This window comes from Podarcis muralis, chromosome 4, assembly GCF_964188315.1.
Source record: "Podarcis muralis chromosome 4, rPodMur119.hap1.1, whole genome shotgun sequence".
NCBI lineage: Eukaryota > Metazoa > Chordata > Lepidosauria > Squamata > Lacertidae > Podarcis > Podarcis muralis.
The window spans coordinates 94,952,229-94,969,470 of record NC_135658.1 but is presented as its reverse complement, the minus strand read 5'-3'; the positions used below and the strand labels follow the sequence as shown (position 1 = coordinate 94,969,470).

General features: G+C 41.2%; 1 protein-coding gene across 2 annotated transcripts in view; it reads left to right on the top strand.

The window, feature by feature from the left end:
* The window catches only part of ABCC4 (ATP binding cassette subfamily C member 4 (PEL blood group)), a 152,472-nt gene that overhangs the window by 31,603 nt on the left and 103,627 nt on the right, over positions 1 to 17,242 (top strand). For both annotated transcript variants that reach the window (XM_077927718.1, XM_028728306.2), the window contains 8 exons: positions 273 to 398; positions 1,152 to 1,401; positions 3,134 to 3,238; positions 5,265 to 5,354; positions 7,545 to 7,736; positions 11,112 to 11,206; positions 12,052 to 12,138; positions 15,535 to 15,631. In XM_077927718.1, coding sequence (XP_077783844.1) covers positions 273 to 398; positions 1,152 to 1,401; positions 3,134 to 3,238; positions 5,265 to 5,354; positions 7,545 to 7,736; positions 11,112 to 11,206; positions 12,052 to 12,138; positions 15,535 to 15,631 — 1,042 coding nt within the window. The remainder of the gene's footprint in view (positions 1 to 272; positions 399 to 1,151; positions 1,402 to 3,133; positions 3,239 to 5,264; positions 5,355 to 7,544; positions 7,737 to 11,111; positions 11,207 to 12,051; positions 12,139 to 15,534; positions 15,632 to 17,242) is intronic.

The window sequence follows — 17,242 nt, the reverse complement described above, 5'->3', positions numbered from 1 at the left end:
AAGAAGTGTGCATGCACACGAAAGCTCATACCAAGAACTAACTTAGTTGGTCTTTAAGGTGCTACTGGAAGGAATTTTTTTTGAGTTCACTAAACAGTTATTCATTAGCATTCGTACATTCTTTCCGCTTGGAAATAACCTATGGATGTCTGCGGAATAACCATTAACCATTTTGGGGCCCATATCCTAGAGGATGTTTTTTAAAAAAGTCAAAAACCAAAAGCTACAAATGGTTTGATTGCAACTTTAATAGTTTCCTCTTGAAATTGCAGGAGCAGAACAGCAGCCTTCACAGATATAAGGATCAGGACCATGAATGAAGTCATCAGTGGAATACGGATAATTAAGATGTATGCTTGGGAAAAATCATTCGCTGATCTTGTGAACAACATGAGAAGGTAATGTTGAACACTTATCCAAAGTTATGGACAGGCAGCCTTGCCACCTTCTGGTTTGCTTAGTTTTTTTGTTTTTTTTTAAAAAACAGCTATATAGGAGTTTAATGATATGTCTTCTTCCATGTCTCAAGAAAAGATTCCAAGAATTTTTTTTGGAGGAGGTAAAACAATTATCTCGATGTGCCTGAATAGCCTGTTTCTTTCTTGCTTATGCAATGGTAACATATATTTCTGTAAGTAGTGGTGATGTAATAATAATTACGGTTGCCGTATGCGGTAACTTAAACATATCACCGTCTTTAAAACCTGAGAGAAGTACAAAGCGGGACCCAGCATATTTTCAATTTGTTATACCCTGAGAGCTCAAAAATGTGCTCCAAAAGAGCAATCCTATATATTGTATAAGCTATCAGGTATTTTCATAGAATTGTAGGGATCCTGAGGCTCCATTCCCTCTTTTTTTAATCTTTTTTGTTTTTGTTTTTAAAATAGAGAGATATATAAATCCAACCACAGGAAATGAAATCTTGCTCCTGCTATGATCTTTCTCCTCTCTTGTTTATTACTAAGTGCGACTAGAAGAACAAAAGGACTTCTAATGCACTTCTCTCTAGACTGATTTATCGTGGTGTGTGTTTAAAATACGTACGTTTCAGAAGATCTCTTTGTGCAATGAATGTATTGTTATGTGGCATGAAAATAAATACTTATTAATCAACTCTGTGTTATTATTACTATTATTATTATTTTCAGGAAGGAGATCTCCAAGGTTCTCAAGAGTTCTTACCTTCGGGGAATGAACCTGGCATCTTTCTTCGTTGCCAGCAAAATCACCGTGTTTATGACGTTCATGACCTACGTGTTGCTGGGCAATCAGATCTCCGCTAGTCGGGTGTTCGTTGCGGTGTCTCTCTATGGTGCCGTGAGACTGACAGTTACTCTCTTCTTCCCAGCGGCTGTTGAGAGAGCGTCGGAAGCAATGGTCAGCATTCGACGAATCAAGGTATTGTGTAAGAAACAAAAGTGGATGTTCTCTGGATATGTTTAATAGCAGCATTACAAATCCACAAAACTGCCAGACCACTTTTTTTTTTTGCAAGTCTCCCTCCTGTATCTATGTTAGTCCTTTGTGGCCTCTTAGAGAGAGCAACTACTTTCAAGTGGAAAGCGTACTGCTGGTGGTCAACAAAAGAAGTTCAAAGACTCTCAAGGCAGATGTAAAAAAATGTAGTATAAACACCAACAACTGGGAAACACTGGCCTGGGAGCGCTCCAGTTGGAGAACAGCCTTTACCAAAGGTGTCATGGGTTTGAAGACACTCAAACTCAGGACAAAAGGGAGAAACGTGCTAAGAGGAGGGCATGCTTGGCAAACCCTCACTGGGATCAACTTCTGCCCAGAAACCTGTGTCCCCACTGTGGAAGGACATGTGGATCCAGAATTGGCCTCCACAGTCACTTACGGACTCACTGTTAAAACCGTGTTGATGGAAGACAATCTTCCTTGGCTACAAGTGGTCGCCAGAGAAGAAGATGTTAGTCCTTTGTGGCCTCTTAGAGAGAGGAAGCACACAAACATTTTGTCAGCATTTCTTGCCAATTTACTTGTCAGGATCAGTCTACCAGTCCACCAAATTCGATAGGGCCACGCATCTGCCAATCTCACAACATTGCTGTGGCAACAAATGATTGCGTTGTGTTGCTCGCTGGTCAAGTACCAGCCAGCCGGCTGGCTGTCAGACGCTTGGGAACTACAGCACAAGGGATGCTTTGAGAAGTGCTAGGCGCAGGGCTCACGTAGCACTTCTTTCTCCCCTCCCCATGGTGGCAGGGAGAGAAGAAAAAGAAGTCTGCATTTTCCAAACTTGGAGGAAAAAGGAGCTTGCTTTGGCTGTGAGTGTCAGTATGTGGCAGCCAAACCAAGGAAGATTTAACCTCTGTTAAATCAGCCATTTAAATTTGACCAAACTGTGGGAGGCAGTGGAAGACAGGAGTGCCTGGCTTGCTCTGATCCATGGGGTCATGAAGAGTCAGACACGACTAAACAACAACAAAATCAGCCATTGAGCAAGGGTTAAATTCTGTTTTCTGGCTGGGGGTACCTGTTCCTTGCTAGGAGCAGGCATCCACAAGCAATGTAGAATTGAACCGTGTCCTCCACATCAGCTGACTTCACAAGTAAAGCCAGCTGACTTGTGGTTTGACCTCATGGGTGAAGTTAGATGGTTTGTGGATCATCAGTTTCCCATCCATACAGTTGGTGGGCACCACTGGGAGAAGCAACGCTTACATGGCTGTCAGACCCCTAAGTCTCTGCTATGTTCTGCTTCATTTTAAAATTTGCTTTTGAAGCAGCTTTGGGTCAGCTATTGATCTAGTTCTCATTATTAATTTTTTGTGGGGGGGCGCCCCTACTTTGCATGATTTGTAGAATGAAAGTGTAGTTTTCCAGGGTGCATTTAGAATTAAATATTCTAACTTTTAACTTTAATTTCTTAGACAGTGATTTAACTTTTCAGGTGTGTTTGGAGGCTGCCCTTCCTATATGTTCACAAGGAGGTGGTGGGTTCTCAGTTTTCCTGACCTGAAGTTGTTTACCAGTTAGTGCCATTTATAGTTTCTGAATGTGGCTATGTAACCTTGTGATTCACAAGGAAATTCTGGGTTATTTTCCCTATGCGGTTCTGCGTCGTGCTCAAAGAAGTCTTTGTGCTTTCCCCCCCTCGTTGGTGCAGAACTTTTTGATCCTTGATGAGATTTCTGAGGTCAACCCGCAACTCAAAACTGGCAGTGAAAATACACTCCTTCATGTGCAGGATTTGACCTGTTACTGGGACAAGGTAATGTCATTCCCCACCCCCCTTTGAAACAGCAAAAAAGGAAGGAGTTTGATTTAACCCCAGAAGTACGCTTCTTCCACAGCTGGATGTTGCTGAATTATCTTTTTATCATTGATTTAAGCAGTAAGTGGCAACGGGGAGTCAATTTGGTGAGTTGTTTTTTGGGTGGGGGGCAGGGAAGCAATCTTCTACATCAGAAGCTGGTGTAAATTAAGACGGCATAAAGTTACACCAAATCCAAACCCTGTTCAGCAGCAGGGCTACTGCTGGCTGAGACACCCTAAGCCTGGCAGAGGGGGGAAAAGCCTTTAAAATAGTGTTTTTTAAAAAATTTCACTGCCTTTATTGCCGGCTTAAATGGTTTCCAGATTGCATGATCGAGTTGAACAGACTTAGGCTCCAGCCTGTTCATTCCCGAGGCAAAACATTGGTCCAGCACATCCACTGTTCGATTGTAACAAAATCTCTAATCCGTTTAAAAGAAATACTAAAGCTATCGATAAGAACAGTTTAAAGGCAAGTAGTTAACACAGTGAAAATCAATTAAATTCAGCCGTAAATTAAAAATATTAAAACACTTGGATGTCTTCTTGCCTGGAAAGGCTTGCCTTAACAAAAATGTTTTAAGCAGGTACTGAAAATAATACAGCAAAGGTGCCTCATTTGGTATACAGAGATTCACACGTGCACTTACTCAATTCTATGAGCTCTCGAAGTTCTCCTTAACATTCTGTGATCATTCAGATTTTGAGTAGGCCCCATTTCACCAAGCATATGTTATCTTGCTATCTCAAGTTGCGTTCTGTGTACAGTGGTGCCTCGCAAGACGAAAAGAATCCGTTCCGCGATTCTCTTCGTCTAGCGGTTTTTTCGTCTTGCGAAGCAAGCCCATTGATAGCTTAGCGGATTAGCGCTACAGCGGTCCAGCGGCTTTCAGCGATCAGCTGTTAAGCGACTTATCAGCGGAACAGCTGATAGGCGGCTTAGCGGCTTAGGAAAAGGGGGGGAAAAGCAGAAAAAAAACCGTGGGGACGCGCAAGATTTTTTCGTCTTGCGAAGCAACCCCATAGGGAAATTCGTTTTGCGAAGCGCCTCCAAAACGGAAAACCCTTTCGTCTAGCGGGTTTTCCATCTTGCGAGGCGTTCGTCTTGCGGGGCACCACTGTATTCTTTCTATTCAATAGCTACGTTCTGAAACACAGCGTTATGTTTGAATCAGATTTTCTGTTGAATGAAAGTGCAGTACAGTGAAGGTGATATCATGGTCACAAAGGTTTTGGCGGGATGGTTTGTGTGTTGTGAATGAGTGTGTGTTAATAACGGGCTGATGCTGCCACCTTGTGGGGCTTTATAAATAATATTTCAAAAGGGATCTTCCTCCAAAATTCAAACCTCCCGAAGTTCAAAATGTATCAGTATTAAAGGTTTTAGAACACAGGCATGTGAGCTGAGGCTTGGGTTTTAGTGGAGACTTGGTTTCCATTTTTTTATTGATTATTGATTGCTTATTTTATTTCTATACCACTTAATATATTAAAAATATCTCGAAGCGGTGTACAGGAAACTGAAGCGACAACAGCGTAAACAAAATATTACAAAAAGACACAGTTACATATTAAGATGTTACATTAATACAAAGTTACTATATATATAATTGAATCTTGAAAACTTATTAAATGATCTCACTGGATAGTATTTATGTATTTCAAGAAACAAATAGAAGGAAAGATGCCGCTGAGCTATGGTGTAGAAAATATGTGGCCAGGTTTCACTCTGAAACAATGCTGAGAGAATATAGATGTAATTCTAAATCGCTTGAAGTTTCCACCCTGATTCTTAACCTATTTAAAAGGTAAAGGTACCCCTGCCCATACGGGCCAGTCTTGACAGACTCTATTTACTTTGAAACAAATACTATTATTTTCATTGTACCCTGTTTCCAGGTATATTTTATTGGGACTGCAGACTTTTCTGATTCTAATACGTGTCAGAATTTTTTATTAATTGTTCTTTTGTTAATGTATAGGCTCTGGAATTGCCGACACTTCAAAACATTTCAATTACTGTCAGACCAGGAGAATTACTAATTGTGATTGGCCCTGTAGGAGCAGGAAAAGTAAGTCATAACTCAGATTTTTACACTGCTAAGAATTACAGTTAAGTTGTCCACAAACCATCGCGTCTTCTAATTATGAGGCAGGTGGAAGGTGGTCAAAATAGGTTTTAAAGATGTTGCAAATTGCAAGAGCTGTGATGTCCTAAGGCTTCAATCCATGGACGCAGGTATTATTTTTGTCTGTTATTATGGTATGTACTTTTGTGTTTTCATATTGTAAACCACCCTGTGATCTTTGAATGAAGGACGATATGGAAACTTAATAAAAAATAAAGCATGCAGATATCTGTCAAAAGTGCTAAAAATGCTTCCCAATTTGCTTCTAAACAAAGAGTGTGTGCCCAGATTTGGGCATTCATGCCTAGGTTAACTAAGTGGAGATAGACATCACCTGGGAAGACAGTCAAACTAATGCCAGTGTACTGGAAGACGCAGAGATCACTAGTATTGAAGCAATGATTCTTCAATGTCAACTTCATTGGACTGGTCATGTTGTGCGGATGCCTGATTATTGTCTTCCAAAGCAACTACTGTATTCCGAACTTTAAAATGGAAAGCGTAATGCTGGTGATCAACAGAAGAGGTTGAAAGACTCTCTCAAGGCAAATCTAAAAAATAAATAAATAAATAGTATAAACACCGACAACTGGGAAACACTGGCCTGCGAGTGGTCCACTTGGAGAACAGCCCTGACCAAAGGTGTCCTGGGCTTTGAAGACGCTCAAACTCAGGATGAAAGGAAGAAACGTGCTAAGAGGAAGGCACGCTTGGCAAACCTTCACCATGATCAACTCCCGCCCAGAAACCTATGTCCCCACTGTGGAAGGATGTGTGGATCCAAAATTAGCCTTCACAGTCACTTACGGGCTCACTGTTAAAACCACGTTTATGGAGGACAATCTTACTTGGCTATGAGTGATCTCCAAAGAAGAAGAACTAAGTCGAGATAGACATGAGCGTTTTGCCCCTCTGCCTGGTCCCCTCCTTCCTGGTAACTGTGGTTAGTAGGATCTGAAACAATGGTTTGGAAGATGTTTTTAGGGGGGGTTATTATGGTTTGTTCTGATCCTAGTAACCACAGTTTCCCAGTTTAGACTTAACAAGAGACTATGATTACTTAACCTAGGAAGTCTTCAGTCGCAGCATGCCCAGAGGGGGAGAAAGGAATCATAGAGCACATGGCTATTTTGGCTTAATAAGTGTGTAGCTGAGGATCACACCAATGAACTGAAGGATGTGGACCCGAATAAATGAATGAAATACATTACTCAGGTATTCCAAACTCTTGCATTGTGTGGCGGCCCATCTGTGCTGCTGCTGCAGTGTAACGAGAGGTCTGCACCTCTGCAACTAAAGCAGGTTGTTTTGCAGTCATAGAATCCCCAAAAAAGCTTTGCTAGAGCAAAACTGTGCCAAGATTTAGGGTTGCTTTGTGTATCCAGCTCTAACTGTGTCTCTTATACTTTGCAAGGTAAGGTAAAGGGACCTCTACCATAGGTCCAGGATTGACCGACTCTGGGGTTGTGGCGCTCATCTCGCTTAATTGGCTGAGGGAGCCGGTGTACAGCTTCCGGGTCATGTGGCCAGCATGACTAAGCTGCTTCTGGCGAACCAGAGCAGCGCACGGAAATGCCGTTTACCTTTCTGCTGCAGTGGTACCTATTTATCTACTTGCACTTTGACCTGCTTTCGAACTGCTAGGTTGGCAGCAGCAGGGACCGAGCAATGGGAGCTCACCCCGTCGTGGGGATTTGAACCGCCGACCTTCTGATCGGCAAGCCCTAGGCTCAGTGGTTTAACCCACAGCGCCACCCGTGTCCCCCATGATTAGGGTTAGCCAGGGCTTTTTTCATCTGGAACTCACCGGAACCCAGTTCCAGCACCTCCCAGGTGGGCGCCATTGCCATTATAAGAGGCATTCATAGTGAATTCCGGCAGCTCTTTTTCTAGAAAACTAGTACTGGTGTTAGCTAGTTAGCTGCACCCTGGTAAAAATAGGTGCAGGAAGATTAGGTGTGGGAGCAATTAGGTGAGATTAGGTGAGGCAAGCAACTCTCCCAGTAGCTAAAAGCATTATGTTGGCCCATGTAATAAGGGTTGCAGGAGGTGAGTGGATTTGCATGTACACATTTTTTCCTGCACCCACTGAAAACCTTAACTTTAATTATTTTTTCTCCCCAACGCTTTCAGTCTTCGCTCTTGAGCGCTGTCCTTGGCGAACTGTCTGCAACCAAAGGTTTCACAGATGTTCGAGGGAGAATAGCGTATGTTTCTCAGCAGCCGTGGGTGTTTTCTGGCACCGTAAGAAGTAACATCCTCTTCGGAAAAGAATACCACAAAGAAAAATACGAAAAGGTTCTCCGAGTTTGTGCTCTCAAGAAAGTAAGTCCTTGTCTTTGAAATTCTACTCAATATTGATCCGGAGCAGAACTCAGACGTATAGTTAGCAGAGTAAAACACATTGCGGGATTCCCAAAAAATAGACCAGAGGCAATTAAATATTTCATCCAGCAGAGCTTTACTGCTGCTGAAGGCAAATGAGCATAATGATCATAAATCCAATATATTCAGGATTGGCACTGTCCATAAGAAATCCAGTTGCAGCAGACTTAATTTTTACTTACAATAACTTAAGTCTAAACCTTAACACTATGTACAGTGGTACCTCAGGTTAAGTACTTAATTCGTTCCGGAGGTCTGTACTTAACCTGAAACTGTTCTTAACCTGAAGCAGCACTTTAGCTAATGGGGCCTCCTGCAGCTGCGCGCCGCTGGAGCACGATTTCTGTTCTCATCCTGAAGCAAAGTGCTTAACCTGAAGCACTATTTCTGGGTTAGCAGAGTCTGTAACCTGAAGCATATGTAGCCCGAGGTACCACTGTATATTATGTACAGAACACCACACCAGGAGGAAGAGAGAAAGAAAGTGAAAGTGAAACCCAGGCTCCTTCTGGCCCTGCTTTTATTGTCAGCGTGACCTTAACAGAAAAGAGATAAGAGAATCAGTTTAAACTAGCTGTGCTCAGCATCTCTGAAGGAATAACCCAAACGTCATGGACCTTCTGATTGTTTCTTTCACACAGAGAAGCTTCCAGAACCCTCCTGAACTAATCAGAATAGGAAAGTTCTCTACACATCAGATCAATACTTTCTGCACTAAGAAATTTAAACTGACAGTCCTCCCCATGGAATTTTTTTTGAAAAACTTCACTGTGTGCAAGTGACCATTCGGAATGCATTTAGTGAATAATTAGCAGCGAGGGTTGTATCCCGCAAAGTTTTGTTTGTGGAAGGACATTGCTCCTGCAGTGGGATTTCCCCTTCCTGTGCTTGCCCTGATCTAAATCTGCTTCAGAGGGTTAAGGGAAGTCCCAGAACATATTTGGGGGGAAGAGAGGAGAAATGCAATGGTGCAGGTGTGAACTTTTTGCAGCTCATAGACCTCTTGAAATAGCTAATGTTTTTAAAAACAGCATAAAGGTTAGTTAACATAGCCAAAAAAATACCTACCGATTGAAACTGCTTGCTAGTGAATTAGCATTCCAGACATTATAATACTAGTTTAGTATGTGATTTTATCACTTGTTAGGTTTTTAAAAACTTTTGGAGCCATGTCATATACACTCATCAGTGTTACCAGCCTCGAGATCTTCAAATTGGTTACACGTCTAAGACAAATGCATAGCACTGGATTATTACATTAAGAAACTGCATCTCTTTAATATCAATAGTAGTAATAATAAATATCCCGCCTTTCCTCCCAAGGGAACATTTACAAGTAAAAATATATTTAAGAAATTAAAAAAATGTCCCGTAATTGTCCTTTTTATTTTTTATATTTTTATTATTATTATTATTATTATTATTATTATTATTATTATTATTATTATTAATATATTTCTACTGCATCAGACTAACACGGCTACCTACCTGAATCATTTACAAGTAAAATTATCAGCAGCAATTTGCTTGACATTACTGAACCTACTGCGGCAGGGGGGGAAATGGTATTGCCACATAAATACACATAAATAAAGTATGGCTGATCATACTTTAAGGGACACGGGTAGTGTTGTGGTCAAAACCACTGAGCCTCTTGGGCTTGCCGATCGGAAGGTCAGCGGTTCGAATCCCCGCAATGCGGTGAGCTCCTGTTGCTCTGTCCAAGCTCCTGCCAACCTAGCAGTTCGAAAGCATGCCAGTGCGAGTAGATAAATAGGTACCGCTCCAGCGGGAAGGTAAACGGCGTTTCCATGCACTCTGGTTTCAGTCACAGTGTCCCGTTGCGCTAGAAGTGGTTTAGTCATGCTGGTCACATGACCCAGAAAGCTGTCTGTGGACAAATGCTGGTTCCCTCAGTCTGAAAGCAAGATGAGCACTGCAAGCCCATAGTCGCCTTTGACTGGACTTAACCACCCAGGGGTGCTTTTTTACCTTTACCTTAATCATACTTTAAGTTTGGTTACAGTATATATGCTAGAACAGCTCTTAAAGTCATCTCTGTTTGCTATTTAAACAAGAAAGCCCCAAGAGAAAACAATGTACGTGAGGAGATCTTTCACACTGTCCTGATTATAGGAGTGAAATTTGGAACGGCAAAGGCTATTATTATTATTATTACAGCCGCGAAATAGTGCTGTTGGCTCCTTAGGGTGGCATCTAAAGCGAGAGAATGCTTCAGAGCATTTCAGCTCTGAGAAGACCCTTTTCTTTGATTTGGCAGGTATGATGTAGAAGGGGACACTGAACCAGATTAGCTAAGAGACATGTATTTTGCTTGGCAGCTTGAGAAGTATTATGCAGTGGATCCAATATATGGTGTGTTATGATGCTACTATCAGTGGAAAGATAGCGGGGAAAGCAGACAGTTTAAAAGCTTTTGCAAATCACGCTTGTTTTTCTTTTAAACACAGTTGATACCTTTTTCTAATCTTGCGTGGCAGTATTAAAACATTCATCACCTTCTAAAATTCAGATTCAGGTTCTGTGGTGTTTATAAAGGATATAAAACACATTTCTTGAAAGGGGAGAAAAATCTCTCACAACATTTGAAGCTTAGTAAACTGTTGCCTTTAGTGTGATGTACATTGGCTTTTATCCAAAGCTCTTTCATGAATGAGCATAGCAATTTTTTTTAAATTTTGATGCAAGGCATTGGATTTATTATTTAACCCTGCAGTTGAGCTGTTTTAATTTGAGTAATAGGATCCTTAATCTACCCATTATGTGGACTGCTATGCAACAATAATTTTGTTTTAATACGTGTTGAAGCATCAAGTAAACTAGCAGGTTTTATTAGACAGCTTTATTTTAAAAAGGTAGCACATAGTTCCATGCCATCTCTCTTTTTTTGTAACAATGTGATTTAAATTTAATAATGGAACAAATAATGAATCCACATAGCATGGCGAGTGTTCAAAGTGTGTTGTGTTAGCTCAGTAATCTTTATGACAACCTGCTGAGGTAGTTTAGTATTACTGCTCCCATATTACAGCTGAGAAGACTGAGGCGGGAGAAAGTAGTGTGGCCTAATGGATTCCTTCTGATGAATTTGTGTTGCTCTAAATTTCTTGATGACTTCCTTTTCTAATTCCCTCGAATTCCTTCTGCCCAGTTCTCAGTTCATTAGCTAGATTCTGCTGCTTTGAGCAATAACTTGACCATCAATGGTTCCGTTGCTCTTGGGTTTTCAAGTGACTATACAGTTTGTAAAAATTACTGCAGTTCAAGCAGCAACGCCTTTTCTGTTTTTAACAGGATATGGAGCTGCTGGAAGATGGAGACCTAACAATGATAGGAGATCGAGGAGCTACACTGAGTGGGGGACAAAAAGCCAGAGTTAATCTTGCCAGGTAAAGTGGGACTTTCATTTACTGAGATAGCCCTTTTCTGCTTAGAAGTGAGGGATGGTGATGGCAACTACCTTAACATTTATATGTTATAATTAAAAACCGACACGCTGCTAATTCATATATACTTTAAGGTGATGTACACAAATTTCAAACAGTACCAGGCAGCTATTTGGAGCAATATAAAACATCAGTTTCACAACAGCCCTAGGACAAAGCAGCAGAGCAGAGTATGACAGGCCATGGATTTAAAAACCTTCTTAAAGGGGGAGATTTTAACTATTCTTAAAAGAACACAAGGAAGAAGCTGTACATTCCTTTCCTGGAAGAGAGTTCCAAAGTGCCTTGAAAGGGAACCACCTTAGCATTTTTCCTGTATCCGAAATTCACATGTTCTTAATATGTTTTCAAACATGGCTTAAGGCAGGGAGAGGGACCCTGCTGCCCTCCAGATGTTGTTAGATTACAAGTCCAATTATCCACAACTGTTGGCCATGGTTTGAAATGGGTGCCTAAGGCTGGCATCTTAATCTGAAGCCATGGTTTGGGGAGGGACAGTGTCATGTCTGCTCTGGACTGTGTGTTTATGAAATAATGGAAGGTATTTAGATATATAAAAAAGAGCAGTTTTTGGTTCAAGGTGAACCAAGTGGGTTGAAGGAGAGGATTTAGATCCGGGTCACTGAGTGTCCGCTTCCTGTTCCTTTCTTTAATATTGGAGTGCAGAATTTGTGGCCTTCCAAATGTTCTTTAGACTCCTGTCATCCCAAGCCAGCGTAGCCAATGGATGATGGGAATTGTAATTCTTTTGGTAGTAACCCGTCTGTTACTTCTTTACATGTTTTTAGGGCTGTGTATCAAGATGCAGAAATCTACCTCTTGGATGATCCCTTGAGTGCCGTGGATGCAGAAGTTAGCAGGCATTTGTTTGAAAAGTATGTAACTTCCAAGTGTCTTTACATTGTATTTCTGTTAAGAGTAGCATAGTACAAGTTATGCCTAAATGTTCACTTTCCTGCTGCTCATTTTAAATAAACGCAAGGCAGTTGTTTAATGTGGGAGCTTTTGAAAATGCTCAAATTTAGAGTGCCAACCCCAAGGCAGCCATTTTGTGACCGGCGCCCATGGCACTCTCTCACATTTCCAAAAAGGTTTGCGACCCCTGTCTTAAGAGACTTTCTGTCGTGTGTGTATGTGTGTGAGTTCACCTTTTGTTATGGTGGTGTGTCCTACAAAAGAATGCGTCGTGTGTGAATCAGGTGAACCCTGTTTTCCGTACAGGGTGCATTTAAAAATAATGTTATCATTTCAGGTCTACCGAAGTCAAACTCTGCTGACTTACTGTTGGATATAAAGCTCGCCCTCTGCTATACACTAAACTGGTGGCGCTGCTGCTTCACAAACCACAGAATGGCACTAGAGCATAGCGGAAGGACGAGTAAGTGGCTTTTTTTATACTGCAGTGGTCTCCCTTTGCAAGCTTTTCAGTTTTGCCTTTGCAATTAGATAATGTAGGGCTATGTGAAGTGTGTCCAGAATTTGTTTTTAAAAGTTGCACGTAGGGCATCACACCTTTGCACGGGCCGTGCCGAAAGAGCAGTGCTGAATATTATTGCCACATTATTTAGTTTGAAAAGGCAATTGAAAGGCTTAAGGGCTACCCACGTATATTGTGCATTTTTGCAGCCTGGTAATAGTTGCAAACTGCACTTATGAAAAAGCCACTTACACGTTCCGTTTAGCCATAAACTCTAGTTTTGTCTCCTTTTCTAATCACCAAACTTTATGTTACGAGACCAACCAGGGCTCCTGGATCATAATACTCTTTCATAGGGGAGAAGGCGACTCTCAGCCTTTCCCCTGTCCGCTAATTCTCTCCTGCCAGAGCTCTTCCCCCTCTTCTGTTTCTAATCCAGTTTCTCAGGGGTCTGACACCAGAAATAATCCTGTCTGGGAATGATTTTGAATAGGCTTCATACTTCCCCCACTCTTCCATTTGCATTACCTCAGCAAAGGAGAATTTGAGTATATGCGTTTGCTGAGGTCACGTGTAGTTCTGCCCTTTGCACATGCTTGAGAAATGAGAAGTTTGTTAACGGATATTTTAATATTGCAGCTTTGTTGCATTGAGCTCTAAATTACCACTGTTTGTTGTGGAGGTGCAACAGTCTATGTTGTGAGCTCAAAGCTTGCAGTCATAGGAAGGGCTGTAGCTCTGTGATAGAACATCTGTTTTGCATGCAATAATAATAATAATAATAATAATAATAATAATAATAATAATAATGCTTGTATACTGCCCTTCACCCTAAGATCCCAGGGTAGTTCGCAACAGAAAAATACAAAATGACAATGCAAAATACATCCTAAAACAAACACAAACCAATAACCTCCACCACTACCACAAACACTATTTTAAAAGCTGTAGAACTTTAATCAGCCAAATGCCTGGTCGAAGAGGAACATTTTTGCCTGGAACCTAAACATATAGCAAAGGAGCCAGGTGAGCCACCCTGGGGAGAGCATTCCACAGACGGGGAGCCACTGCAGAGAAGGCCCTTTCTCGTGTTGCCACCCTCTGGATCTCTCACGGAGGAGGCACATGAAGAAGGACCTCAGTTGATGATTGCAGGGTCGGGGCTGGTTCATATGGGGAGAGGCAGTCTTTGAGAAACTGCGATCCTTAGTTGTTTAAGGCTTTATAGGTCAAATCCAGTACTGCTTCGTTTCCCAACATACCTGTGTTCAGCTGGGAATGTCTCTCGCCTGAGAAACCCTGGAGAGATGTTCCAAGCTAATGCAGATGGAGGTAGATAGATCCAATGGTCTGGCTCCCCATAGGACAGCTACTTACGGTCCAAATAGGTGCACTGGTGGCATGGACTTTGTGGTAAGGTACATTGATTTTCAATTAAGTTCCCCATTTTGTAAATTGGGCACTTTCTGAGCACCAGTGCATACTAATTGTTTGCTGCAGGAGCTAAAATAATAGGTTGCCATGATACATAGGGTATACAACCTAGAACAGGGGCAGGCAACCTATGGCCCGGGTGCCGGATCCGGCCCAATCGCCTTCTCAATCCTGCCCGCGGACGGTCCAAGAATCATTGTGTTTTTACATGAGTAGAATGTGTCCTTTTATTTAAAATGCATCTCTGGGTTATTTGTGGGGCCTGCCTGGTGTTTTGACATGAGTAGAATGTGTGCTTTTATTTAAAATGCATCTCTGCTTATTTGTGGGGCATAGGAATTTGTTCATTCCTCCCTGCCCCCGCCCCCCCCCCCAATATAGTCCGTCCCCCCACATGGTCTGTGGACCGGCCCACGGCTAAAAAAGGTTGCTCACCCCAGACTTAGAAGCACAACTCAAAACCTCTGGTTGAAAGCCGCACCATGTAATCCAGCCAAAAGCCTTTTCTATTATTAAGCATATTTTGAGTTTATAGGAACGTGGGCTCAATTTCACACACATAGGAGTAGGTCTAGCCCGTTATACTAGAAATAAGTTTTATGTTTATTCGTTTCATATGTAAATTAGTGTGTCTGCCATTCCTCCGATCTGCAGAAGATAGACAGGTCCCAAGTTATATCCATAATTTGGAAGGAGTACAGTGGTACCTTGGGTTACATACGCTTCAGGTTACATACGCTTCAGGTTATAGACTCCGCTAACCCAGAAATAGTACCTTGGGTTAAGAACTTCGCTTCAGGATGAGAACAGAAATTGTGCGGCGGCGCAGCAGCAGCAGGAAGCCCCATTAGCTAAAGTAGTGCTACAGGTTAAGAACAGTTTCAGGTTAAGAACAGACCTCCAGAACGAATTAAGTTCTTAACCCGAGGTACCACTGTACTGAACTCCACTCTGATGCTAAAACCATCACAATTTCAACTAACACCAAATATTGCATAGTAACATCCATTGCTTAGATTGTATTTGGAAACGATTCTCTGTGTGTTGTTGTTTCATTTTTTATTTTCATTTTCTGTAATTGCGTAATAATTGTGTGTTACAGGTTTGGAGAATAATAATAATAATAATGACCCCCACTTTTCCAGTTTCCTCCTCTTCCACACACCATTATGACTCCTATGAAATTTAGTAGGATCAGCACTTCTTGAATCCAGAGACTATTTGAATTGAAGTTTTATATTCAGGTTTTTATTTTGAACATTGTGGGATCCTCGCTACTAAAACACAGCAATATTTAAACTGCTTATCTTTCATTCCAAAGGACAGAACCTTTTGCTTCTCAATTTAAGACTTAAACAACAAACACGCACAAATGTTTTTAGAAAATCAGAGTTTAGTTCTCATCTCGTTTCTTTTGCAGGTGTATCTGTCAAGCTTTACATAAAAAGGTGACTATTTTAGTGACCCACCAGTTGCAATATCTTCGGTCTGCAAACCAGATCCTAATTTTAAAGGAGGTAGGTGGAGATAAGATTATCTCTAGAAAACTGACGCTGTTTGTTTGTTGGTTTCTTTAGTCTGAACAATGTTACAACAATTTATAACACAACTAAATCTGTTCCAAATGGAATAGAATAATATAACAGTGTTGGGTGGTTGTTTTTATTTTAAAGATGAAACGTTTTAAAGGGAAGAAGGAAAATAGTTTTTTTCAGCCCTGGAGTGGCTTTGTAAATACAGAGGAAGCTGAAGTACCACAGCTAATTAGCATGTTAGTTTTCATTGCACTTTTAAAAGAAAATTTGAGTGGCATTTTTCAGTAAACTCAATGAGACATACAAAATAGCGAGAGCACCAGTAAGAAAAACATTATAAAACAGTGCAAATAATCTGAAGTCTAAAGTACAAATTATGGTTTGGGGTGGGGTTTTTTAAACTATTGTTCTATGACTTGCACTTAATTGAAAGAAATGTGAAAAACATCAGTTGAAGGTGTTTAGCTGCAGTTCTTAAAGCCATTAATTTCGTGTTTTGAGGCAGTCCCAGCAACTTTGTTTTTACTAATTCAGCTGGTTTAAAATTAGAAAGAAGAGGGGAGTAGAATTTGCTGCATTCTAAGCACATCTCTAAAAAATCCCACTTGAAACTTAAGAGGATTAGAAGTTTTGTTAAGGGGTAGAGATTTTCAGTCTGATAATCAGTCTGCATGATGAGTACAGAAAATAAGGTGATAACTAATTTAGGTAGCAATCTTACGCAGAGTTTTCTAGGTGTAAATTTTTGGACTTGCTTCTCAGTAAACGTGCACAAGATTGTGCTGTTGAGGCTGCAGTGCTAGACACACTTTCTTAGGAGTAATCTCTGACACGAAGAAACAAGGAGGGCATTAATCCCAAATTCCTGTCTGTAAAAACTATCTTCCTATTCCCCCTTTCCCTCCCCCCCCCAAATAAAAATACACCACCAGTTGTTTATTCCTTGATATCTGGTTCTCATGCCATGCAAAACCCTTGTTTGTTTTAAACCATGGTTTAATTGTGAAAGTGCCCCCCTGTGGCTTTTAATGGGGCATAAAAACCCCTGTATGGCTTTTCATGGGATATGAACCTGGAGCATGGTTTGTTAAGCAAACCATAAATGGTAAGCCACAAACCTTGACAAGTCATAGTGAAGGTGTGCGGGAGACATGTTCATGATTAAGCCATAGTTTAAAATAAATGTGACATCTGAGTAGGGCTATTATTTCTCTCCAATTGTTTTTTAAAGGGATGGTGGTAAAGAGATTATCCGGACTGCAAGGCTTGACAAGAAGGGTAGTGATTTTCTATGTGACAAGAAGGGTAGTGATTTTCTGGCTTCAGTGTAGCATTTGAGTTTGCCAGTTGGCTTGTATTGCATGTCATCTGAGATTAGAGAGAGACCAGGAAATTATCTGCAGAGTGATAGGATATCTGTTCTTCCTGCCTTGTGACTATTACCATAGAGAACTGGTGCAGACATCACAATAAGCCATGGCTGTTTATCATGGTGGAAAGTGGTTACAGTGAACCCCAGTTGTTTGCATTCCTCGCTCTCCTCTCTCCAGCGACTTCGGGGAGAAGACGGGAAGCATTTTTCTTCAGCTTTTG